The 26,349-nt window shown below is 46.6% G+C and overlaps 1 protein-coding gene across 1 annotated transcript; it reads left to right on the top strand.

The window, feature by feature from the left end:
• The first annotated feature begins 8,050 nt into the window (after positions 1 to 8,050).
• Positions 8,051 to 23,735, top strand: LOC149332083 (neprilysin-1-like). The gene is made up of 10 exons (XM_089555686.1): positions 8,051 to 8,149; positions 9,350 to 9,490; positions 11,350 to 11,529; positions 13,475 to 13,634; positions 14,098 to 14,196; positions 16,834 to 17,136; positions 17,951 to 18,148; positions 19,266 to 19,495; positions 20,491 to 20,634; positions 23,353 to 23,735. The coding sequence occupies exons 1-10, from the start codon at positions 8,051 to 8,053 to the stop codon at positions 23,704 to 23,706; spliced, it is 1,908 nt and encodes a 635-aa protein (XP_089411812.1). The 3' UTR covers positions 23,707 to 23,735.
• The last annotated feature ends 2,614 nt before the right edge of the window (positions 23,736 to 26,349 follow it).

Below are 26,349 nucleotides of genomic sequence, written 5' to 3'. Positions count from 1 at the left end.
GAGCAACGTGAGATGTCTTGTCCATTTTACTCACCCAACATATAAGAGAGTAGTTTTGCCGCCCCTTTCCTAAGTTTTGATGAAGGGCTGTGTCTCGACTCACACGTACCACGGCTAAATCACGCGAAAAATGTTAGTAATATTAAGGAATGTCTTATCAATGGAGAATCTATTCACATTGACGAAGGAGGAAAGTTGGCAATCTTTCATTGTCTTTGATTAGGAGGTGGGGACTTCATTCGGCGCTGCGGAACTTATGAAGTTGTTCCCACAATATTCCACATTTGCAACCTCAACGGGTGCCACTCTTAATGTCAACATGACTGTGGCGACTCCTTGGGCCTGATATTACTCCGTAATTGTAATATCTGCGTCAGTGTGTCAAGTGCTGCGACGCAATGATAGCTTGTCCTCTGGGCAGAAAGCTGAGCTGTAGGAAGACAGAACTCATCTTGACAATCATTCGGAGCTTCCTTTTGGTTCTAGATCCTGCGTCCCATTTTATCTCCACCATGTCAGTCATTGTTGAAGCCTCGCCGTACATACAATCACCGGCAGGTAAGTGCAAAGCGACTACACTAGGTCTATGCCATTACAATCGACTAAAATTGTGCACCCGGCGCCAAACACGATCCGGGTGTTTTGCGTGCACGTTCGGAGTCTCTTCCATTAAGTGCTGCATAGCGAAGCAATCCGAATGTTTTGCGTGCTCTTCTATTAAGGCGGAAGCCTTTAATGTCTCATCGTTGTAAGCAGCAGTTGTCGACAGAAAATGTCACGCTTTTCAATTGGTGGAAACGGTCGTGACGTCACAGTGCGCGAATTTCAAACGGGGCCAATTGTACTTTGGCTAGTAACCATGCAACTACTTGGAGGGATCGTATAGTGATGCTCCAATTAAGTGGGACTGAGCTTTGTTAATTGCTTAATTACCCATTTAGCCTAATTAGCTTTACTAGTCAGGCCATATAAATAAATAAAACCGATTAAGAAATTGGTCGAGCTCAGGAATCGAGACGAGCATGCTATCCACTCCGCCATGCCAGCTCGATGGTTTGGAATGAACAAAGGCGCGTCTAGTGAATACGGTGTCTTCGCTCACTCTCATCCTCCTCCATTCTCTTCCCGCGAGGTTTAGGTGTCCACCGACAAATGAGAAACAGATACATTTCCTTTCCTCAAAAACCAATTTACTGACGAGCGAGGCGTAGAACCGAATGGGCGATGGCGTTCTACGGACTCCTTGGCAGCGTTGCAAGACGCTGTCGTGTTCCACTCTTAGGCATCGTTTATAAACGGTGCTCTTAGAGGCATCAGTGACCACACTTTAGGTCAAAAAAGTGCCCCCCCCCCCCCCCCCCCCCTGAATTTTGTGAGACAGTTACTGCGTAGTTTCCTTTCCTCAAATACAATTTTCATTTTCTTCATTACGGCTCCTCTTTATCTATCCTCTTTCACTCCCACTTCCTCCCTTCCTCTACGGTGCGGTTCAGGTGTACACCGAGATGACAGAGAATTACTGCGCCATTTCCTTTCCTGAAAAAACGTTGCGTTCAAAGGGCAAGGCATCGTGCCGAACGCGTGGTGGCGTTCCGTGGACTTCCTGGCAGCGCTACAACCCGCTGTCGCGTTCCACTCCTAAAGGCGAAGCTTAAGCGTCATTAATTAGCAGTATTAGTATTCAGGGATTAATCAGTAATTAATCGTTAATTAGTGATTTGTCATCACTATGTAATTAGTAGTCAATTATATGTGACGCCACCGATGCCACAGAAACAGCGAAGGTGGTGCGGAAAACGCTTCCGCCTCTACCCACTTTAGACAGTCAAAGTGCCCCCTGAATTTTTAAGTGCTCCATAGCAAAGCAAATGCTACCTCAGCCTATAAGGTGCTATCATAGCATTCACTTTTGTTCTGTCTCTTGTTTTCAGATTATGAATATGTTATGGCTGGTAACTATCGCTCCGGTAAGTACTGGTTCGGCATCCTATTGGAAACAGCCGAGTAAATGCGTTTGTGTCAGCGCTATAGCCCTAACAATACGAGTACTTGACGACTTGCGTAGCGGTGTCAGTGAATGCTGACAACTATCTAAAAGTTACACCTGTGTTTGTAAAATGCGTTTGAAATGTACCGCGAAAGCATTGCATCCTTTGGGCTGGGTTTGAATGCACATTTTTGTGGCACATTGCATCAGTGGCCCGCTACTTCGTTACACGTGTCAGAGCTCTGCAGCGCTTTCCTGTACTCACACCCAACAATTCTGAGCAAAAGCGTGTTCGAATGGGAAACCGTTTACGAACGCAATTTTGCATATAACGTAAGATTTCACTTTAACAATCAATACATCCGCAGATCAAACGACGGCTGCCTAACATGTTTTTTTTTTCTATTAATGTTCCCGCAATCGTCAAAAGCGATCCCCATTTGGTTTTCTATGGCAGTTTTCACTGCTCGATGCGACCGATGGAAACGCTTCAAAAAGAAAGATTTTGCTACATATCAGGAGAATGGACCATTACCTCCAATATTTCCTTAACTGTATTTTACAATTTATTAATTTCCAACTTTTTTTTTCCGCGAATGTTGGATGTCGTAATGTTCTTTCTAAGGCAAGGTCTCTTCCTTTCCAGCCGAGAAAACAGAGTAAGTCCTGCCTTAACTCTTTGCACTGCATCACGCGCAATAGAGAGCCCACAAGGGAGCGCAATCTTTTCGCAACGAGCGCAGACTTTCCGTACCGGCATGGTTGTTATGTTGTAGCCGGAGCACCACAAGTCTCCGCCGTTTTATGGTGTACCAAGGAAACCTCCTTGTAGCCCTAAGAGGTTAAATGTACGCTGCAGCCTCATTATTCTAAGAACCCGAAGCGCCCGCTTTCTTCGTAGCACCATCGCTGTGACCGGTAGCGATTTATTCACCGCGGCTTTTGGCAAGCGAGTTGCATTTATCTGGTCGCTTCTTAGAGGGCTAACATCAAAACGACAAAGCGAATAGTGATGCGACAAGTTTAAAACCTCCATTTTAATTTCAAGAAAGGGAAAGGTACTAAAGTTATTTTCTAAGAATAGCAACTTTTAATTGGTCATTCGCAATATGGCTGAATTTTTCGCTGAAGGTATCAATAAAAAAGTTGCGAAAATTTGTATCCTTCATTAGCAAACAGCGCAATTAAAAAACACGAAGGGAAGCTATGGAGACAGCCTGTGCTTTAGTCCTTGATTCTTTTTTGAGCGCGTGGTCGTTGGTCAAAGCTCTCCACTACTTTGCCGGAACCGCCTGTGTACAAGCAGAAAAGCTGGTTGTCTGCATATGATTAGCCAGGAAGCCGTAACCTTGATGCGCATATCCAATAGTTCGCGGCGCAATTCTTAAAAGAACATAGTGCAGTGAATGCGCTATGCGGATTTTACATGTCGTTTCCTCAGCAGCATGCAGCACATTGTCCTGAAACACTTGCACACTATTTCTAGAGGCCCTTGTACTATGCGATGCCAGTGCACGTTAAAGAACTCCAGGTGGTCGAAGTTTCCGGAGCTCTTCACTATGGCGTCTTTCATAGCCTGAGTCGCTTTGGGACGTTAAACCCCCATAAACCAACCAACTTGTGTTCTATACAACCTGAGCTGGTGGCATTTTAGCAATGCCACAACCCCCAAAGTACTTAAAAATTGTTCTGGCTGGCGGACAGCCTGGTTTTCTTTGTTTTCCGGAGTTCTGGTACCGAGATACTATTAGCTACAATGATGCCGCCATAGTCGCCTACTTTGGAATTCAGCACTGAGGCTGCTCCTAGGGTTATAAAGGAAGTAGTCTGCTTTAAAGGTTCTCTTGTTACTTCAGCAAAACGTTAACGAGGAGACCAAATTGTAGGGACAAAAATTATTCTACTTTTTAATCTGTTATATTGTGTGAAACTTTAGCGACAGGTCACACGAGTAGCGTAGCTTTCTGCTTGCCGAGGACTGCTGCGTTCGCCAAATGATGCTTCTGTTGTATCTAATTTCAGAGCCCATAACAGCCGTAAATAAAACTTCTGATAACGTGCGCATAGCTATAGATGCCCAACCGCTGATTAGGAGATCCAGGAACTATTGTCGGGAGTATAATACAGTCTGAAGTGCAGCGACTGAGCTGCACTATGCTCTGATCCTAATGACTCAGATCAGCAAGTGCACGCCTGCGGTCCTTGGGCACGAACACAATCGAAAAGAGCAGTGCTTTCAGTGCCGATTTCTGCCCAGTCGGTCGACGCAGCTTTCTGGCCATACCAGCGTAATTGTTTTCTTTCGTTCAGTCCATCTTCTTACGCAACCCCATACAACGCGTGCAGGGAAATCGACCTCAAGGCTGTTTTCACCGGCGTGGTCTTCACTCTTCTATTCCTGGGAATCACCGCTCTGGCCGCGTTCACGTACTCGGGAGCGATGGGTGGAGGTAAGAGATATACTACGGACGGTAGAGAAAGCGGTGAAGAATGCGTTACCTGCCAGACCCCTCCTCCATATTATGAAGAACTCTGTGGGATATGAGGTGGAGGTTGTTTAACCATAACCTCTACCTTTAGATAAGCAAGAAAAACAGCGCACACATGCGGATGGTCGCTACTGAGCTGTTGTTCGCGCTGTTTTACTTTGTTTTTCGCCCTGCCGCGGTGGCTCAGTGGTTACGGCGCTCGGCTGCTGACCCGAAATACGCGGGTTCGATCCCGGCTGCGGCGGCTGAATTTCTTGAAGGCGAAATTCTAGAGGCCCGTGTGCTGTGCGATGTCAGTGCACGTTAAAGAACCCCAGGTGGTCGAAATTTCCGGAGCCCTTCACTACGGCGTCTCTCACTGCCTCAGTTGCTTTGGGACGTTAAACCCCAATAAACCTAAACCAAACTTTGTTTTTCTCTTCGTGCTGGAGAGAGTCACGAGGGTATACATTCTATAGCAGAGGTGGTGTCAGGCTCTCGAGCATCGGTTAGAAATCATTCCTTCGTCATTTTGCTGCAACCTTTGCTGACAAAGACAGAGGCTGTTTTAATCTTGACACGTACCAATTTTGTCGTGTAGAGCCACTGCACTCCTGATTTGGAAAAGCGCCGAAAGGTGGCGCAAGAGCAGAGGGTGAAGCAGTAGTGCGCGGTGTGCCCGATATTTTCCGCTGACAGCAGTTTCTCCACTGCAGCTAAATTGTAGCTCAATAGCAGTTCAATAGCAGAAGTTCGTGGCCAATGTAGCTTTCGCTAGAAAAAATGAAGGTGTTTAAACACTATCGCCCGTAATAGACACTGTAGCCAAGCTTTGAGAAATGGAATAAAAGGGGTGAAATGGGGGGGAGAGAGAAAGCACTTGACCCTTCAGCAGGCTAGCGATGGATGTGGGTGCAGATGCCAGCGGGAGCGACGACGCTGACGACATCGAGCTTGATGGAGGCACTGACGATGGGAGATACGGAGCTGCTCGTGGGTCCGACGGATGGCTGGTCCTCGATAGGCGAGCGGCTCACAGCCGACGACCCACCGTTCCAACGCATAGCCCGGAGGAGCCAGAGGGTGAGAGAATACGTTGCTTTGCTCCGTCACTTCTACAAAATGCGGCGCTATTTATGCTTGTGATTCCACTGGGAGAAATATCACAAGTGCCAGATAGGGCATAAAGGAAAGAACGCCTACAGCCGCCCTCTAACTTCAGCTCAGTTTGCATGTCTCGCGAAATGTATGCTGTTATGTTTCAAACCCGCGTCGAGAAGATGCAAAATATCAACGAGTATGGAAGGTCCTTGGGCTGTCCATAGTGCGACGAGTTTCAAGGAGGGTCGCTGATGATTTAAAGAACCCCAGGTGGTCGAAATTTCCGGAGCCCTCCACTACGGCGTCTCTCATAGCCTTAGTCGCTTTGGGACGTTAAACCCCATTAACCAAACCAAACCAAACCCGATTTTTCTCTATACTGTATAAAGATGTGTTTAGTGGACTGTAATACCAGATGTGGCGAATATCAGAAAAGGAATGAGAAAATTTAGGTAGCGAAGTGCCTGAGTTACTTAAAACAACCACATTTGCGCTGCGTTAAATAATATTTATCAGTCGAAAACAATGCATCCGTGAACTGCACCCAATAACAGACGTACAGCAACTAACGCGAAATGTACGTTGCTCGGTGGTGTACCAGCAGTTCTACCTGTGTGCACTCCGTATCCACGCTTTCAAATAATGCACAGGGGCGTCAAAATCAATTTCTTGAGCAGCATTGACCGTAATAGTTTTTAGAAATTCCAAAATCTTGTAGGGCTTAGTTATTTACAAATCTGGAAATCTTATACGGATTTTACTAACAGCTAGCTATAAACGTTTATTTGCAACAAGGTGCCTAACTGTAAAAGGCAACAAGCTATGTGTTTTGATTTAATAGGAAGCCTACTAGTTGACATTTTTTCTGTTTCTTGATTTCCTACGTCAGTTGGATTACTCAGCAATCAAAAGCCATCTTTTTACCTCAACCTCAAAAAGCTTGTGTTTAAAGTCATCTACTCGTTCGCCTCGCTGCAGCGCCCTCTATATGACCTTGCGGTGCGGCGTCCACGTTTGTGGACGCTTTGTGGACGCTATTTTTGAAAAGTTTTTTGAAACGTGTAGCGTTGTTTTCGCGAAGTGAGTGAGGCCGACTACACTTTCAATCCCCGTTGGACATAATGGTAGAGCAGAGCTATTTCCTTCGTGGAAATAAGAATCGCTTTTCCAAACCAACTGATCTACACAGACGTCAAGTTGCACGATGGCCTTGTGAAGTCCTTGTGAAATGGCCTTGTGAAAGTTGTGCTGTCACAACTTTCTTCTCTCGCGTGGAGCACGGTTTTAGTAAAGTACGCTGCAGCTGATTTTACGTTGTGAAAAGTGTTCCAGGTGGTAAAGAAAATAAGTAAATGGGCATAAATATGTGTTTATTTTAAACTAACGCTCCTATTTCGTCATCGTAGTAGTGTGCGGCGCGCGTGAATATCTAAAGTTTTTTAACAAATGTTATTTTTGTGAAATAAGGGTTACAAGTAAAACAGTGATTTTCAGAATTTTCTCGATTGTAGAACGTAATGCGTGCCTGAAACGAATATCGAAATAGAACCGTTCAATTTTTGCACAATTTATTACTTATGTCCGGGATGTAGACAGGTGTATCACGCGGTGTAATGACTCAATCTCTCTAGTGCAACTCAAGCATATAAGTTCAGTGATGCCTCCCGTGGAGTTTAGCTGTTATTACGCAATTATTCGTATTGCTTAACGTCTCGCATATAATTTTGCAGGCTATATCAACAGCACATAACATAGCACAAAGTTAGGACTCGCTTGAAACGGCACAAACTTCTTTGCAATCGCTCTACAGCGAACCTCTTTCTCCTTGAAATGAACGCGCCGTGTCAATTGAAATACGACTCCGTAATGCTTTTTAGGTTTCAGGTATAACCGTTGATCTTAAGAGAGCAGAGAGTGCCGCTTATAACCGCCGTTAATCCATTAGAATGAAAATGTAAAATTGGAGGAATCCCTGTGGAAGGAAGATAGCAATGAAAACCTGCCCTCTCTCGGGAAGAAAGGAAGTGAGAACACGGATAACCGCTTCTCCATCAGTGACCTACACGAAGTACACTTTGTTAAGTGCGCCATTTTCTAAGCGGTCCTGCATCATCTCCCCCAAGGCGTGCCCTTCTGGACCGGCCCAAGACCTCAGTTTTCATTGCTACTGTGCTTAAGTTCGCCTGGCCGTCATTCACTTGACCCAGCAGAAGGAGTGTTTCTGTAAGGATATTTAACATAAGCAGGCGTGGCTTAATCTGGCACCTTGACTTACCATTTGCCGTTTTTTTTTCTCCTTAGAGTCCACGACGATGGAGAGGACCGGTGACCAGCCGGAATGGTAACTCAATTTTCTTTTTAGTACACGACCACGAGACCAGCAACCATGCATATCTGCAGGACAACTACCTGGGAACCACCGGCTGGACCAGATACCACTCATCGTAGGACCACGACCACCCTCAAACCTGACGGTCGTCATCTGGCCGCCCAAATGATTAACGCGACCCTCAACTGGAGTTTTGATCCATGCAACGATTTCTACAACTTCGTCTGCAGTAGATTCGAAGGAGGCAGAACCGTACTGGACAAGGTGAGTTAATTCTCCGTCTGCCTTTTGGAATATCATTGCAACCTAATTTCACCGATCCCAACTCAAAGTACTTCCAAGTGCATTCAAGAACAAGCAAGCCTTTTTGTACTTTCATACTCTATCTATCCTAGCATAAAAAGAATGCCTGTAGTCAGGTGGCTTTAAAAAGGAAAAACTGGTGTTGTTTTCTATCGGAAGGTTCCCGCACTATAACGACTAACGCTATTCACCCCGTAGCACCTATTCTTGCATCTAAAGTGTGGTGTCTACGCGCAGCTTTTTAGACACAGAACTCAGAGGCTAGGCTAGAAATCCATTCCCATGAAAACGATGATCATTAAGTGGTTTTTGGCGTCGACGTCGCGAGTTTCAATTTAGTGCCTAGAAAATATGTCAATGCCGTTTCCTCTTCAATACTTGCATATTTTTAAACAAGGCGCAGACAGTTGGTTTTGTTGGAAACAGCTGCTTTTCAAATGCAAACAGAGCTGTACTAGCCGCAATAGATTCACCTAACTAAATGTGCCGCGGTGGCTCACTTGATTATGGCTCACTTGATTATCGGAAGGTTCGCGCACTATAACGAATAACGCTATTTACCCCGTAACACCTATTCTTGCATCTAAAGTGTGGTGTCTACGCGCAGCTTTTTAGACACAGAACTCAGAGGCTAGGCTAGAACTCCATTCCCATGAAAACGGTGATCATTAACTGGTGTTTGGTGTCGACGTCGCGATTTTCAATTTAGTGCCTAGAAAATATGTCAGTGCCGTTTCCTCTTCAATACTTCCATATTTTTAAACAAAGCGTAGACAATTGGTTTTGTTGGAAACAGCTGCTTTTCAAATGCAAACAGAGCTCTACTAGCCGCAAAAGATTCACCTAACTAAATGTGCCGCGGTGGCTCACTTGATTATGGTGCTCGGCTGCTAGCCCTAAAAGCGCGAATACGACCCCGGCAGCGGCGGTCGCATTTCGACGGAGGCGAAATGCTAGAGGCCCGTGTACTGTGCGATGTCAGTGTACATTAGAGAACCCGAGGAGGTCTAAATTATGCGGAGCCATCCACTACGGCGTTCCTCATAGCCCGAGCTGCTTTGGGGCGTTAAACTGCATAAAAGAGCAATCCTAGCCAAACGTGAGCTGGCGTCACACAAGACAAACTTATATGCCACGTTGTTCTTACGATTCTTTCCCCAGATCAACCGCTACACGCAAAAAGCTGTCCGGGACATGCTCTGGAGCATCGACGTCCCTCCTGGACAGCAGAAGCCCACCGAGAAGGCTGCGGCCTTATTCCGGGCCTGCACAAATCTGGAATCCAGCACTCCGTACTCCGAGGTGCAGAATCTCTAGTTATGGACTGCGCGGTCAGACGCGATCGCTGGCGATCGATGAGACTCTCTAATCCAGTCTAATCTCGAGGACAGTAAATTTCGTCCTCAAGAAGCAATTCGTGCTGTCCAACCGAATTCTCGTGTGTCTGTTATGTGCTATAACTGTCCCAAGAGGCAATTTTTCTTGTATTTATTTCCTTGTCACTTCATTTTTAATTTTTCAAATAATCCTTCCCTTTGACGGGGCACAGGTGGTTGTCAAACAGCAGCTTCCGTACATGCATTCATTTAGGCGGAGCCGAATAAAACGGTGACCGTCTACAATAATGCCACGAAACGACTGATTAAAGGATTCATCATCATCATCATCATTTATTTTACCCTTGAAGTGCTCGGTTGAGGCATTGCATAAGGGGGAGGCGGGGACAAAGCAAATACAATTAAGGATAATACGTTAATACAACAAAACATAATTCAATACAATAAAACGATACATCACAATACAACGTTGGTCAATAATGAATATCGAAAGGCTTAATTAGGCGTTAACAACGACAAGAAAAAAGAATAAGTGTAACTCGGTGAAATTTGAGACAAATGGGCAGTATCTTTTATTCAGTACAGCGAATAATTAATGTCTGTCGAAATTCATTAGCGTCGCGCTCGTTTACAATGTACATACAATCTTCACTACACATTACGGTATTCGATATGCGCAAATGTTAATATATGCATTTTTGTTCCTTCATTTTCCAATTGATAAACAATAGTTATATATACTTCCTTCCGTGCCCTATACGTTACCCCAACGTATCTGTATGCGTCATATATATGTTTTTTCACTATTATAACTTGTAGCAGTTGATGATGACGTCGAATTCTTATTGCGCAAGTCCATCTCTGACCGACTAGCACCATGACACAAAGTGTTTTCGTCTACTGAACGTGAAGGTCAAAGCTCTGTTTCCGAAGCGATTCACATGAAAATGCCGACCACCTGGCCAAGGAAAAGCTTGCACTCGTTCTTTCATCGGTGGGTGCCCTACGGCGCCGGAGATCAAACATGGCACTTCCCTTATGATCCGAGCAGTTGTTGTATATGTGGATTGTCATTATGCGGCGTTGCATACAGCGAGCTTTTGACCCTTTGAATTGGCCACCACTTTTCCCTCTCCCTTCTTGCCTATAAATAAGCCTTGCTCTTGGCCATAAACGTTCTTTACTTTCCCACACTTGATTCGTTTGGGTGAATCAGCTGAGCACATCTGGCCTGTAGCTACTAAAAGTTTTCTAGAATCAACGCTGCTGCTGCTCCGCCTAGCGGGAAAAGGCATTTTCATGACAGTAATATCTCTCATAGCCTTAGTCACTTTGGGACGTTAAACCCCATAAACCAAGCCAAACCAGTAATCCCCTCCTGTTCACCTGCCTTGAGGCACTATCGTGTTGCCGAAACAATGAACAACAAATAAATAAGCAAAATAAAGTTGTGTTGACAGCCATCGTTGTAGTGGTGCCGGAAATACAGTGCTTACAACAGCATTCTTGAAATGTGTGTGGATTCTGACCCTAGAGAGAATTATTTATTTCTGGACAAAAGTACAATACCCTTCTGCTGGATGTGGATTGTTAAGGGACATCAGAGGGTCTAACGTTAACAAAGAAATTGCTGCTTCGCGCGGAACCCTTCGCTATTTTCAAGCACAAATAACTGCTTTTTAAGCATGCGAGAAATGATGCTGCTGCATGTTCTCTGTTTATACACTTCGGCCGCTAGTATCTCGCTGATGTCATTCCCTCTATGAGCATATCCTGATCGCAAGCGATCGAGTGAGAGCAAATTTTGTGCTTTTATACACGCAGGTGCCCTCGTTGAGGCGTTTCTTAGACCGGTTGGGCCTCGACCTTTCGAACATGCGTTACGATCCGAACTTCGATATCCTGGCGCGGATCGGTAGCCTCTCGTTTGAATTCGGCGTACCAGCCTTCGCAAAGTTCAGCCTGTACAAGAGCCCCCCGGATATCCCTGGTTATATTTTAAAGGTACGTAAACTTCTACTCCGTCACGAGAGTAAAGAATGATTTACATTGTCTTAATAATTTACATAAAACTACTCTTGAGGTACAGTCTTTGTCAAAAGTGTACAGCCCAAGGAGTCTGCTTATGAGGCCTGCAGAGCGGCTCCTCTTGCATACTCGGGGACTCTAACCTCACGACTGCGGAGTGAACTTACGTCCTCAATCCTCCAAAGCTTAGGACTGTCAAATGTGCTTAAGAGCAACGCTACACGGCTTGGAAACAAACGCCTCGGACTGTTTCTTTTTGACAAAGACTGTACACGCTATTCCAGTGAAGAACAATGATTCCGTGGGAGCCAGTGTTGGGTACATTCGAAATAAATATTACTGATGAACTCGATGTCATAAAGGCTGCTTGCGTTTTCACGATGCCAGTGACAAATAACTATAAAAGGCGTTACCGCCTCGTTTGTGCTGATGCATACGCGCGCTACAGCGAGTACACCAACGGATCCTGATTCATCAACTTCATAATACTAATTTAACTTTAAAAAAAAAGTATGAAGCTAGAGCCCACTGGTCACTGTTTTGTTTTTTCAGGCATTCACTACAGACTATTCCCTTAGCCACATGACTACGTCGACCACGTAATTTGTGGTTTCTAAGTCATTTAAATGGATGCTAGGTTTGGGTGTCTTTAAACGGATGCCGTTGAAACTCACAGGTTCCTCTGTAATTGCCTACGTGCTTCAACGGGCACCGCCTTCTAGACTATGGGGGTGACTTTTCGACGGAAGGCTAAACAATAACTGTCCTTTAAATATTAAGATTATTTGAGAAGGCTGTAACTTTACCGAAGAAACTTGCCCAACTTTGCTCACGCATTTCGTGCGCGGAAAAGAAGAGTGGCTGCAGGAAGAAGCACTCAAAGAAGTATGTCGAGTGCTGTTCCGGTGTAGTTTACGAGATACCTTTGACCTGCGGTAGGGCTTACATAGGCCAGACTGGGCGATGTGTCAATGACCGGGCGGGGGAACATTTGCGGGCATTAAGGGGTGGAAGTACACATTTGGCAGACCATTGTGCGAACTGCAGAGCGTGCGAGCCGCGGCTGAAGGAGATAAAGATACTTGGCAGGAGCGGTGATAAGACGGCACGTGAATTATTAGAAGCATTTCACATCAGGAAGAGGGGGCATGACTGTGTGAGTGACACATCAGTTAATCTTTTTGCAGGCAGAATACAGATACCTTGAGCACGCATTGTGATGTGACGATCGGTTTCTTTACTGCGCATGTCTCGTTTTATATATATATTTTCGCTCTCTTACCTGCGATTAAATCAGATGAAGTTAGCGCCTGTCCTGCGTGTATCCTCCTCTTGTGGGCGTTTTTTCGTGTGCGCTTAAATTTCATTTCATTTATAAGCTGTAACTTTACTTTTTGTGCTCGCCTCACGCCTACGCTTAAGTGGTAATGTTTTTTTAAAATTCACGAGGTGTTGAAAGTCACAAAAAGGCACTTTTGAAAGTGCTCCGAGAAGCATAAAAGGACCAGAGAAAACAATAATGCTTTATTGCTGCCTCGAGCCATTTTGTACTCGACAAGCCACTTAACCGCAGCAGAAGGCTACGGGCCAATCACGTTTTCTTCTGCAGCCGCTCGGTCGTTCGAATGTTTTTCTTGCCTCATGGATGACGTCATCGCGCTGTTTTTGAATGCTCAAAGCCACGTGCCATGTTGTGGGAGGTAAGGGAATTAGAAGCATTCCTGGCATTAGGTACGTTAGGTTACAAGCAATACTTATCTTTAGCCCTCGTTCTGGGCGTCATCGTGGCTGCCGGACTGCAGTGCACAATTCAGTGGCCACCGCAAGATCTAAATAGTTTTATTCTAAACAGTGGTTATTACCCTAATGGATACTGCATAGAGAAAGTACAAATTACGCCTGTCTTGCTTGGCTTCCGCAGGTCGAGATCAACGAAGAAGACGAAGATTGGCTGAAAGCCAATCACCAAGGGTTCAGCTCTGCTGAGCTGAAGGCACAATACATTGACTACCTTCGCGTTTACTACCCCAGCCTTCTCGAGACGCGAATCCCCGAAAACATCATCGGCTCCGAGCGCGCCAGTATGTCCTCTCCTACGACGCAGTTACAAAACTACAATTTTCATTTCGTCAGTTTGGTTCATATGCAGGATGATGAAAAAGCCATTGGGCTCTCTTAATAGAATGTCGGAACGGGCTGCTAACCGCTTAACATTTATAAGAAGGGCAGTAGGTCAACCTGCAAAGGAAACAAGCATGAGCACTGCGCCCTTTTTTGGGAAAACCTAGTTTAAAACATTCGAACTGCAGAGGTAGTTCGTGTTTCACTGCGAACTGTAGAGTTCAAACTCGTACGCTCTTATCAGCGTATCTCAACAGACGTACAGGTTCAACTATCACTATTGTAAGCGATCCTTGGTTTCGAAGATAAAACTTGAAATCATCTGAATTTTTTAGGTGATGAACCCTGCACAGTATGTCAAACTGTCCCCTAAAGTTCTCAGAACAACCGAGGCTAGGTCTTTCTCTTTTTCCTTCAATGCAGTGCATGAGCTCATAAAGAATCTTCGGAAACACAAGAGTGGGATTATACGGACGACTGTGGAGAGGCTTGGCAGCTTCACAGAGCGCTCCGTTTCAAACGGTGAGTTTGACTCGTTAATAAGCCGGACTTGCTACTACTGAACAATGTGAAAACTTAACGACCTCCAGTTACATTCAGGTTTAGAGACCTTCGTACACGAGGCCTTGAAATGATGTCGAACAATTCTGACTTGATGGCACCGTTATATATCTAAAATTGCCTCTATTTGTTGACGCAAAATGTTTTTTAGAGTTGTAGATTTGTAGGTTTAAAAAAAAATGGCTGAGGCTGAACTTGGTTAACCCTGGTCAGATGCGAAGCATATTGATGGCTAGGCTTCGTAATACATGGCTTTCCTTGGTTGAATACTTGGTCATTTTAATACAACCACTAGAAGCCTTCGTCGTGGGGAAAGGCAACGGCATGGCTACAGCGGAACACCGACTAACCCCGAGACGCGCGTTGGGTGGGCGCCTGGATTGCCACGGAAGCCGCGTCCGCCTGCCTGGTGGAGCGAGCGTTTCACCTACACCGAGTGTGAACGCGCGTTCGAAATGCGCGGGAATGCCGCTCGAGGACATTCCGGTGTCTGTGCGATGGCATCGTTCTCCCTCTCCCAGCGCGTGACGGCGATCTGTCGGGACGTCATGTGTCACGTGGTATGTCACGTGGTGTGTCGTCACTGTACCACGTGGTCTGCACGGCGTGCAACCACAGCGACGGCGCGAGGTGGACCCTCATCTTCCTCTGTCGTGACGTCATGTGTCACGTGGTGTGACGTCACTGTACCACGTGGTGTGCACGGCGCATAACCACGGCGAAGGGCTGTAGTGTACCTCCATCTTCCTCTGTCGTGACGTCATGTGTCACGTGGTATGTCACGTGGTGTGACGTCACTGTACCACATGGTGTGCACGGCGCGTAATCACGGCGAAGGGCTGTAGTGTACCTCTAGTAATATGCTTCGCATAAAAAACATTGGGATTCTTGCGAATGGCAACATTTCCTCCCTGCCTACCAAAGCAACAACACAATGTAGACCAGCGCAGTCGCATTGTGCTACTGTATGAATATTTTTGGACGTGCCAATCTACATCTCTATATTTACTATCCACCTCTTCCTTTTAAGACGTGCTCCTGAAACACACAAAGCGCATTAATTGTGCTTTATATGTCCTATCTGGTGGATGATCACGTTACTGAATGCATACCAAAAGCCTCAGACTACCGTGTGCAACCTGAATGGCACAGAAATAATTCTCAATGAAGCGCTCCTTAAAAAAAAAAAAGATCTCTAGTCAACGCCGTTATATACTTGAGTTGACAAAAAGGAAAATGTAATTAACAACATATTCTGGAGTTTCAAGTAACCTGCCTACTAATTAGCTTTTCTTATTGATGCATCTTTTGAATTACATCAGAAAAAATTGAACAAAGTTGTCTATAACATTGCTTGCGCGTTATATTATGAGATGGTAGATGTGATAGAACAGAGTGTGATGCAAGAACACGAATAACAAACTGTCCAAAAGAGCAGCGCTCTAGCCAAAGGGGGCGGTTTTCACGATGAAGAGAATATATGACCGGTTTGATAAAAAAAAAATTGTGCGCGCATTGTATCGCAAAATTAGACGGTTTTCGTAACGACTTCCGTTATTAAACTTCATGACTGACTGAATACCAGCCCAGAGTTTTCTTGGGCAAGGTGTTTAGCGCGTGTATTAGTCCGTACGCGATGCCTCGAAATCGTCGCAAATGCAAACTCAGCGTGTTTTCAGCGCGGACAGTGTTGACCTTGAACATGACTTTGAAAAACGGAAGGAGTACAGCTTTCGATCTGATATGCCCTTGCACTGTCAGCAGAGCATGTTGGATGGCGCACGAGCGCCTTGCTCACCCTGGCTGCAGTCGTGGGAAGCGTGCGCTCTGATTGGCTACCGTGGCGTGACGCGCCTCCTCATTGGCTCCAGCTGTTGCGAAGCGCATGCTGTGATTGGTTAACCATGCCTGGCGAGAGAGTAACATTGGCTACAGGCTCTTCTCCTCCACATGGCGACTTTGCTCCGGTCCTCCTCTCCAACACTGCGACGGAAGCTGTACATTTCGACTCCATTCTTCAAGGTCAAGATTTCCCGGACGAAGTTCAGCGAAATCGGCGATCGCGGGCTCTATTGCTAGCGCAATAAAATTTACCACAACAAAATTTTGCACGTCAATCACAAGGTCTTCGGTGGGTGCCTGACATATACAGAAATTCTGCAAAAATTAATATCTCCGCGGGAAATACTTGATGAGCGCAAATTTTTCGTTGTGTCGTAAAACATCACTCTAGCAGTCAATATATCGGCCTATCTCCCACGGTCGGCTTGAATTTTTTTCTGCTACCGGCAATAATTTTCTAAGTTGGTTTTCTACCGCTGTCTTAAATACATGATGCGAGCGATGAACAAACCTTAAAAGAAATATTTTGCAAGGCATCGGAAGAGTGAACTATTGGCTTCAGTATTTTCATAGCAGTACCTTGCGATATTACAACATTCAAGATTTTCGCCCAAGAATCCTTCGCTTGGGTCCGAACATGATCCCAGTCTCGCTGGATCAGAAACATTGGCGGCTGCCCTGTGTAACCTGATGACCACTCAAGGCGGCGACACTTCTGTAATGAAACAAAGCCCTCTAATCGCTCTTCTCTTCTAGCGCACTGGGTATGGATGGTCACGCATTTTACGAGCAAAGTTTTCAAGGCTACGGACGCCGTGCTGGTGTGGGACAGTGCGCCAACCACCGTCGGGCTGCTGATGAACAGAGGTCGCCTGGCACGCCATGACGCCCGCATCCTGTTGGGCTGGACCCTTGTTCGCCGGCTCCTGCTTTTTGCCCACAGCAAGGGGTTCCTGATACCTTCCAGAGAATGGGCCGAGGACTACACCAACCTGTTCTGCTATGAAAGGGTCTCAAGAGTAATGGGGATGGCCGTTTCGCACCGATACTTCAGCACATGTGCGTATTCCTCTATTGTGATGGCATCGTAACGTTTGGTTTGGTTCGCGGAGAAATTCCAGAGGCCCGTGTACTGTGCGATGTCAGTGCACGTTAAAGAACCCCAGGTGGTCGAAATTTCCGGAGCCCTCCACTACGGCGTCTCTCATAGCCTTAGTCGCTTTGGGACGTTAAACCCCATAAACCAACCAACCAGTTTAACGTCCCAAAGGGACTCAGGCTATGAGAGACGCCGTAGTGGAGGGCTTCGGAAATTTCCACCACCTGAGATTCTTTAAGGCGCACTGACATCGCACAGTACACGGGCCTCTAGAATTTCGCCTCCATCGAAATTCGACCGCTGCGGCCGGGATCGAATCCGCGTCTAGCGGGTGAGCAGCCGAGCGCCGTAACCGCTGAGCCATCGTACATGTCTTGCACGCGAGCAGCGTCCAGACCACAGAGTGAGATAAAAATGGTGACAAAAGATAAGTAATATCTCAATATCATAAAGTTATGCATCATTACAGCTTACAGCGTCTCATTCTTTTCCTTTGCTTTTTGCGCTGTTTTTCTCTTTCGGTATCGTTGCAAATATGCTGCTGTATTAGTAACTGGGCCCTCTCTAAAAGTAAAGTTTTCAGTGCGCTAAACTCGCTGACAATTGTTGCTTGGTTCATACAATATAACCCTGTACCACTGACCCTGTCTCCTTTTGTGTGTAAACACAAGTTAAAGTTTTGTAAGTCTACTTCGTATCGCGTAGTGCTTTACCTCGTAACAAGACGGCAAGGTGGCGTCTTTATTTCTCCCCTATGGATGCACTGTTCTTCAGTCGTTCCTCCGAATGCGGTGGAGTCCGCTCGAAGCCTGATGATGAACCTCGTGGACACTCTGGCGGAAAAGATCAGTAACACGTCCTGGATCCAGGAACCTGTACGGTCCGTGCTTTTGAGCAAGGCCCGGGATATGGCGCTCTTGATTGCCTACCCGGTTGAGTACGCCAACGAAACCGTGGTGGAAGATTTCTACGGTGAGCATTACAGGTCGGCCGGTTGGCTGCTCCACACCCTGGCTGCGTGTATTCGCATACGCCTGGCTTGGTGGCCGAATGACGGGTTACCTGAAAGATTGCACCATTCTGCTAGTTTGGTAAACTGTTGAATGATTCTAATCAGGTCCTAGCTTGACCAGTCGAACAATCAAGCATCGACTGTTGTCTCCCCTTGCTAGGATTGTTTTCCGTAGAGGTGTCCTGCGCCTCGGTGATTTCTGTGAGCCCGGGCGGCCTTTCAAAGCACAACGCCTAAAAAGAGCTCTCGTTTACAATGAAAAGCCAACTAGCATGAAACATGAATTAACAAAATTATCAATCCACAGAATTGCTTCGTGCTCGGTACTAATATACTGAGACAACCACATTACGGATACGGCCAGAATCCTGATATTAATGCGTCTGTTAGTACATTCTCAGTACTAACATTGTTGTATGTTCGTGCCAGGCCACTAGTTGCTCTCACTTTTTACGCTCATTAAACTGCTTTTACCGATAGGCCTTCGAAATTCCCTTTTTGCATAGCAAGTTGAGACAGCCAGCCTTCCTTCTCTCAACAAGGCATCAATTTAATTGTCAGAACTTGCGTTGTACCTTTTTCCTCGCTTTGTGAATTGGCCGTTCACCAATATTCCGGTATTTCCTCGAGCTTTCGTTTTGGTTTGCTCAGGCGTCCACAGGCGATTTCCATTCAGCCTGAATATTGAGCTCGTGGCTCCATGCACTCCGATCCAAGAGATTGCATGGCCTGTAAGTACGTTCTGAGTGGTCTTTACAAGTTGGACTTTGTCCGTTTTGTGACTTTTTAGATCGCCAATTTCATTGTTCTAACTTATGCTGCCATCCCATCCCGCCTTGATATAAGTAGCGAAATAACAATTAGCCTTTCTCTACTTTTCAATCTTAGAGTTGTTGTCCTGACAACTCTTATGCCATTTTGATTGGCCACCTTAATTGCCATTTTTTTTATTCTGACGATAAGAGAAGCAGCGTTGCACCACTGATTCACGAATAAAAAATGCATAGTCAACGTAATGTTCCTGTTCCAAGTCTTCTAAACCACAACCCTTTGTTTTCTTCCTATGTGCGGACCCAGCACGATTTCCAGACGTAGGCCAGAAATTCTTCACTTCGTATATGGCCTCGCTCCGCCTCTTGACGATTCGCACCTTCAGAGGGCACGTCAACGCCGACTTCAGGCCAGCCACCCTCAACGCCTTCTACGATTTCGACGAGAACATGATCAAAATCTACCCCGGCATTTTGCAGCCACCCATCTTCATCCACGGCGCACCCGCTGCAATCAACTACGCTGGTCTGGGACAGGTATGTTTCACTATTGTATGCGGCCGTCCCATTAACGTAACTATCCACATGAATCTTAACAGAAGATTACGAATTTAAGCTATAAGTGGCGTGTAAAAGGCTACCGCGCTGCTCCACTGTAAACACAAATTAGTTTATATTGTTATTAAAATGCAGCAAAGCTGTCTTCTAGAGCATCTACGTTTGGGGTACACTGTAAACACGGATATGCCTAGATGGGAGTAAAAAGAGATTAAGCTGTCCTCTAGGGCACCCCCTTTTACTAAAGGGAGTGCGCTAGAGGACACCTTAGATCATTTTTACTTCTTCCTGTTTAGAGTGTAGGGTACTCTGCCCTAGTCCTGGAACAGATTTCGATCACTAAGTGTACGGAAGGCTTGCTCTTAGCAGCATAGGAATGTGGCCTACAGACAGGCCAGACATACATACCCCTCACACACCTCACAAAACTAGACAATGCAGAAGAACAAATCCGTCGCCGACTACAGACACTCTCGTAACTCCAATTAAACACCACCAATGATACCCCTCACTCTACAGACCACAGTGCGCACACTGTGAAGAAACAGCGACAGCTTTGCACATGGTGTGGGCATGCCAATACAATCCTGCCATAGGCAGACCTCCCAATCCCAATATGGAGCAGTGGGAGGCCATTCTGCACAGCGAGGGCCCCCGCTAGAACGAGGACTGGTTTGCAGGGCCAACGCTGCGGCGCTGGCCGGTGGGCTGCCGGAGTAGGCGGACCACCCAGGGTTCCAGTAACTGCCATTGTTTAAATAATGTTTTCGATCAATCAATCAATGCCATTGAAAAGCAGAGTAACATGGTGGTGTTCGCAATGGAAGGAGGCTTCAAAACGTGGCACTGGAGGTTTTGAGGACAGCAAATAGAAGAAATTGAAACTTCATTCAATCGTAACTCCTGGAACTTCGCGTGTTTCGCGTGTATTTACTTCCGCAACGTGAACTCCTCCGCGTCAACTTTTCTTCCAGGTCGCGGGGCACGAAATCATGCATGGTTACGACGTCAAAGGTATCGCACTCGATGAGAGGAAACGCCCGGTCGATTTCAAGCGGACGTCGACGATGAGGCAGTACGAAGAGAAGGTGCTTTGCCTTCGCGCTTCGTACCAGCGGGTACGTAATCGCCGTATCCTTTTTACATTGAGTTTTCGCAGTTTGGTTCCTTCTGAATAAGAAAAGCTCTCAAGCTACTGCGCAAGGCCTGGAATCAGAGTGTCAGCATCTACATAGAACACTACAGTTGACTTCCTCCTTCATCGAGATCGACATCACTTTCGGCAATTTTTATGCGATAGCATTGGAGGTCCCGTTCTCCAGAAAAGTCGGTGGCGTTGTCCGTCGGTGTCACAAAAAGCCCATTGGTCGAGAGGGTCGTGACGTAGTAGTGACGTTAGTGCAGCAATATCTCTGAAAATAAAAAAGAAATGTCAGTGGCTTAGCTCGGCTATGCCAGGGTATAAGTAGCGAAGTCGAGCGCAACGACGAGGCAAGCGGTGTGACGTCATACCAAACGGCTGCGGCGGCCCGGCGGCGAGGCACGCGGTGAGGCACGCGGTGTGACGTCATGCCAGACGGCGCGGCGAGGGGCGTCCGCCAGCTACGGCGATTGCAAGGCAACGGCTCAAGGTCGGTCTCTGTGCCTCCTCGGAGCACCGCCACAGCTAAATCGCATGTTCGTGGCCAATGTAGTTCTCGCTACAAAATTCTCGAACGGGCAACAGAACCGCTGTGCTATGCGTCTCGAGCCTGGCGCAATACCTTGACATCACCGAGAACCTTCGTTCGCTGCGATAATTGGAGGCCTTGCGCGGCCGCCTCCTACGGCAAATCACTCAGCATTACTTCAAAGAAACACTTAATTAATTAGTCTAAAAATTAAACGCAGCCTATACGCATCGAGCAACAGAAAGCGACATGTGTGACGTGTCAGTGCTCTCGCATTGCACACTTAAAGCACCTTAAGCATCGTCCAATTTTTACCTCGACACAGTGAACTGAACGCATACTCGCTTCGAGTTGTTGATCGACTCAACCGCACGCCGCCGGCAATATACAGTGTCCTTGGTTTTTGAGGCGCACGTGGTGTGGTAGATGGTCTTGTTCCCAGGTGCAGTTACACATGAGGGCGAATCTCATCTTACCTAGAGAGCCGAAGACACTATCAAGAAGTTTTCTACGCATACACGTTACTGTTCCTTTTAATGTGGGCACAGATGACCAAGTTTACGATCTGTCTGCTCGTATTGCAAGCACAGAGCACAGGATGAACCATGAAGATTGCAGCCTCGCTCTCTCGGCGGCCGCATTCGCCAACATCTCGCAGGCTCTCGAACACGCATAACCCGTTCGTAGCAACAAAGTAGTAAGCGAAGAAAATTACGCGTTTGTTACTGACATCGGACTCAAGCTGTCAATTTCTCCATACCTACGGTGTCCCACTGCTCACATTATGTATAATCAGCAAAGACGTAGAGCAGCCGGTTAATACTGACAACAGCGAAAAGCGGGTTGATAAGCCATTCCAGTGATTTTACCCTTAGGTTCAGCGCATTGGACACAAAACTTTCACGTCTCTTCATGCGCGTGAATTCGTACAAATGATTTTAAAGCAAAATAATTTAGAGCCGTCTTTACTAAAATGAAAGGAACGGAAAATGTTATTTCTGCTCAGCCCACATGTGGAGCAGCAGAACACCTCGACTTTTCAGGCTACGCTTCCTGCCTGTATACAAGGCGATCAAAATTAGGCTTCACAGACTTAATGGAATCAGCCACTGAGTGGCACATGAAATGTACTTCTGCACATAAGTTACGCATCCAGGAAAACACTAAGAGATGACAATCGTCACCGTAGGGCATCTAAATTAACTAAAATATATTAACGAAGCTTTCAGCCACTGTGGCTAGCGCAAGTGTTTATACCGGAAACATAGGAGCAATGGCAGTTCTAGACTACTCAATTTGGTAGAGTTCTTCTAGAGCACGCGTATTCTTATATACTGGCTCTCATTGTGAACAGTGATTTGGCGTATTTAGCGTGCAAGGCGGTGGTAGTCTAGGCGAAATTCCTCCCTAGTGTGACGCACCTGTTGCCTCGCGGGTTTCTTTCATTTCGTTCAAAGTTAAAAGGAAACACATACAAGCTTCACCGGTCGTTGTGCGCCGTTTGAACACGAAACACCAGGTCATGTCGGCAGGACCTTTGCGGGGATCGTCACCACCACGCTTGCGAAATTACGGCGATCGAATTGATAATTTGGACGCGAATATACCGAAACACACGTGCACTTAGAGAATACTACGAAATGGAACTGTGAAGGTGCCTGCCTTTTAGTGTCTAATATAAGCATGCCCACTTACTGCAGTCAGTAAAAGTTGACAATTTTAGTTAGGTGTCTCAATGTGAAAATTTTCACCTCGCTTTGGGTCTCCATTGTCGTATAAGTTCTGTGCGGAGGGTGCCTTCCCGTACCATTCAGCGCCTAGTCTTACAAATCTGCAAACCTTAGTTTTGACTGCCCTGCATGTTGACTTCCGTATCAATCCATCGCTCGTGAGCGTTTTGGCGAATGTAGTCTTCTCACACCTTGTGTATTTCTACGCTGACAGAACTCATCACTGAGTGGTAACAGACTCAGGCGCAGCCCTCTTTAGGATTTAGGATGTATCTTTATCCTACCTATGTAAACTTGCTGCAGTGTAGGCACGTGCCGATTGCGTTGGCGTACTTTTCTCATTGCGTCTCTTCACCCACGAGTGATAAGTACTGCTCCAGACTCCCTCTAAGACTACCAGGTCCCAATATTTAACCAATATATTCTCCGTTTGCAGGCAGAACCAAGGTCACGCGCGAGGACCATAGACGCCGAGACGGATTCTGAAGGATTCGCCGACTACGTCGGCCTGTTGCTGGCGCACGCCGCCTTCCAGAAGCTGCGTGCCAACGAGCGAGAAGAGATGCTTCCGGGCATTGGTCTCACTGCCGAACAGCTATTCTACGTGGCGCACTGCGCAAAGTGGTGCGCCCAATCTTCAGAGGGCCTTAAGCGAAAACCTTTCTCACGGTACTGGCCGATCCGTTCCCGTTGCATTGTTCCCTTGCAGAACATGCCGGAGTTTGCAGCCGCATATCAATGCAAACCAGGTGACCTTATGAAAGTCGACGATACTTGTCACTTCTGGTAGAGTCTGTGTGCAGGAATAAAAAGGTTATTTTGTTGTATCGCTAAGCAAGCGGTGTGACGTCATGCCAAACGGCGGCGGCGGCTCCGCGACGAGGCACGCGGTGTGACGTCATGCCAGGGGGCGCGGCGAGCGCGCGGCGTCTGCCAGCTGCAGCGGTTGCTAGGCAACGGCCCAAGGTGCCTCCTCTGAGCACCGCCACTGCGAAATCGCAAGTTCGAGGCCAATGTAGCTTTCGCTACAAAAGGAAGCTGTCCTCTAGCGCAGTCCCTTTCTTTAGTGATAGCTTATGCTGCCCCTGTTCCGGAGTAGATCTTTATCACCAAATATACGGAGTGCTTAATCTTGTCAACGAAGGTATATATCCACACTGCCAAGCTTACTAATTTGATGCATGTAGCAACGCGAGGAGGGTTTTTGCCCTACTTCACGAGGTCAAGTAGGCTCACCAAGTTTGGGTGAATCTTTACCTTGACGATAACCTTAGCCAAACCATAAATCAAGTAAATATTGCAGCGTCTGGGATTCGAACCCGCGGCGGCGCAAACAGTTCAGCTTCGCTGGTCACTGCACGAGAGCTCTACGCTCTCCCAGCATCCGATCACGCCTTGTTTGAAACTGCTACACACTTTCGAGCTGGGCATTGAACATCGTGGTGTTCTTCAATTAAAAGCTGTTATCGGACTAATATCGTTGCCATACGCACCTGCCACCCAGCAAAGCAAAACCTTAAGCCAACAACACTAAACACAAGCTTAAGCACGTCTACTCGGTTTAACTACGTTAAAACCCTACCACTTCTTTTTTTTAACGTTTCACCAGAGGTCATGAAGTTAGCTTATAGAGGGGGTAGAAACCTCGGATAAAATCACCGTAACAGCTAGAACTTCGTTTTTTTTTTGAAGAAGAAGAAGAAATTTGTTCACAGGTGGTCAAATTATTCCGGAGCTCTCCACTACGGCCCTTCTTTCTTCTTTTCTTCTCTAACTCCCTCCTTTATCCCTTCCCTTACGGCGCGGTTCAGGTGTCCGCCAAGATGTGAGAAGGGCGTCAACCGGACTACAAATACAGGCCCTGGCCTAGCTGCTACTAGAAATCGATGTCATGGCGTCTTACGATGCACAATATCAATATATCAGATCCCCGAAACGAATTTTGATGTATTCCGTATATTTAGCGATGGAAATCTACCCCAGGTGTCGGGCTGCGTAGTCTGCCCAGCAAAGCGAGTGCGCTAAGGACTGCTTACTTCCTTTTCACATCTTTCATATTTGTAGTGTAGTAAGAATCTATTCTTCGCACCAAGTATAACTCCAGATTCGGTACCAAATACTGCAGCTGCCGCTTATTAAGCGCACCGTACGTGCAATTTAATGAAGGGAACAACACCTATTTTAATTTTGCCTACAGCGTACGGCACCCTGTTGGCACATATCTACGTGCTTTCGAGTCCGTGGCTTCGTCATGACCTGCAAACAGCTTTCCATCTGCCGAGCTGGTGATCGAATCAAAACACTTCTTCCTTTCCTTTTTTTCATCCTCTCGTTCTTTCTCAGTTACGCATCTTTGCTTTCTTCATAATGGACTTAGGCTTCAAGAGCGAAGCTCTCTGCTCGTAATGCTTGACTGTTTTATGTTGCCTAAATCGCGCTCTGAAAACTCGAAAAGTACCAAAACACCTACTCGCCCCTGTGGCTTCGTGGTTAAGGCGCTCGTCTGCTGAGCCGGAGTACCCGGGTTCGAACTTGACCGCGGCGGCCGTGTTTCGATGGAGGCTAAACACAAAAGGCTGTGTGTGCTGTACGATGTACACTAAAGATCCACCGGTGGTCAAATTATTCCGGAGCTCTCCACTACCGCCCTTCTTTCTTATTTTCTTCTCTAGTAGTAGTAGTAGTAGAAAACTTTTATTTAGATCTTTTAAGAGATTCGCGGATTCGAAGCCTCCGTCGTCTTTCGTCTCTAACTCCCTCCTTTATCCCTTCCCTTACGGCGCGGTTCAGGTGTCCGCCGAGATGTGAGAAGGGCGTCAACCGGACTACAAATACAGGCCCTGGCCAAGCTGCTACTAGAAATCGATGTCATGGCGTCTTACGATGCACAATATCAATATATCAGATCCCTGAAACCAATTTTGATGTAATCTTTATCCAAGCCGCCGCGGTGGCTCAGTGGCTATGGTGCTCGACTGCTGGCCCCAAAGACGCGGGTTCGATCCCGGCCGCGGCGGCTGAATTTCTTTGGAGGAGAAATTCGAGGCCCGTGTACTGTGCGATGTCAGTGCACGTTAAAGAACCCCAGGTGGTCGAAATTTCCGGAGCCCTCCACTACGGCGTCTCTCATAGCCTTAGTCGCTTTGGGACGTTAAACCTCATAAACCAAACCAAACCAATCTTTATCCACCTTTTGAACAACATATGGCCCATCTGAGGCGATTAATTGTTTCTAGATAGAGAGCAGCTCCAAGTGCATTGAGTCGTGATCCATTCGTCCGCAAGGCAAATCGTGAGGAGTCCGATCACGATGACTGCATTTTTGCCTCCATCCATCGCGAAATGGAAACACCTCAAAAGAAGTGCACTGAAAATTAGCATCACCGAGTACCGGAATTATGCGGTTTTTCTCCTTCATTATTTGTAGCGAAAG

This window comes from Amblyomma mixtum, chromosome 8, assembly GCF_055824585.1.
Source record: "Amblyomma mixtum isolate Tamu chromosome 8, ASM5582458v1, whole genome shotgun sequence".
Taxonomy (NCBI): Eukaryota; Metazoa; Arthropoda; class Arachnida; order Ixodida; family Ixodidae; genus Amblyomma; species Amblyomma mixtum.
The sequence above is the reverse complement of the archived record's forward strand: the minus strand, read 5'-3'. Positions and strand labels throughout refer to the sequence as shown.

Bases quoted from the DNA above. Each gene is read 5' to 3' on its own strand.
- LOC149332083 (XM_089555686.1), top strand. From the start codon at position 8,051: ATGATTAACGCGACCCTCAACTGGAGTTTTGATCCATGCAACGATTTC. The intron at 8,150-9,349 runs GTGAGTTAATTC...TTCTTTCCCCAG, and splicing joins GCAGAACCGTACTGGACAAG to ATCAACCGCTACACGCAAAA. The intron at 19,496-20,490 runs GTATGTTTCACT...CTTTTCTTCCAG, and splicing joins ACTACGCTGGTCTGGGACAG to GTCGCGGGGCACGAAATCAT.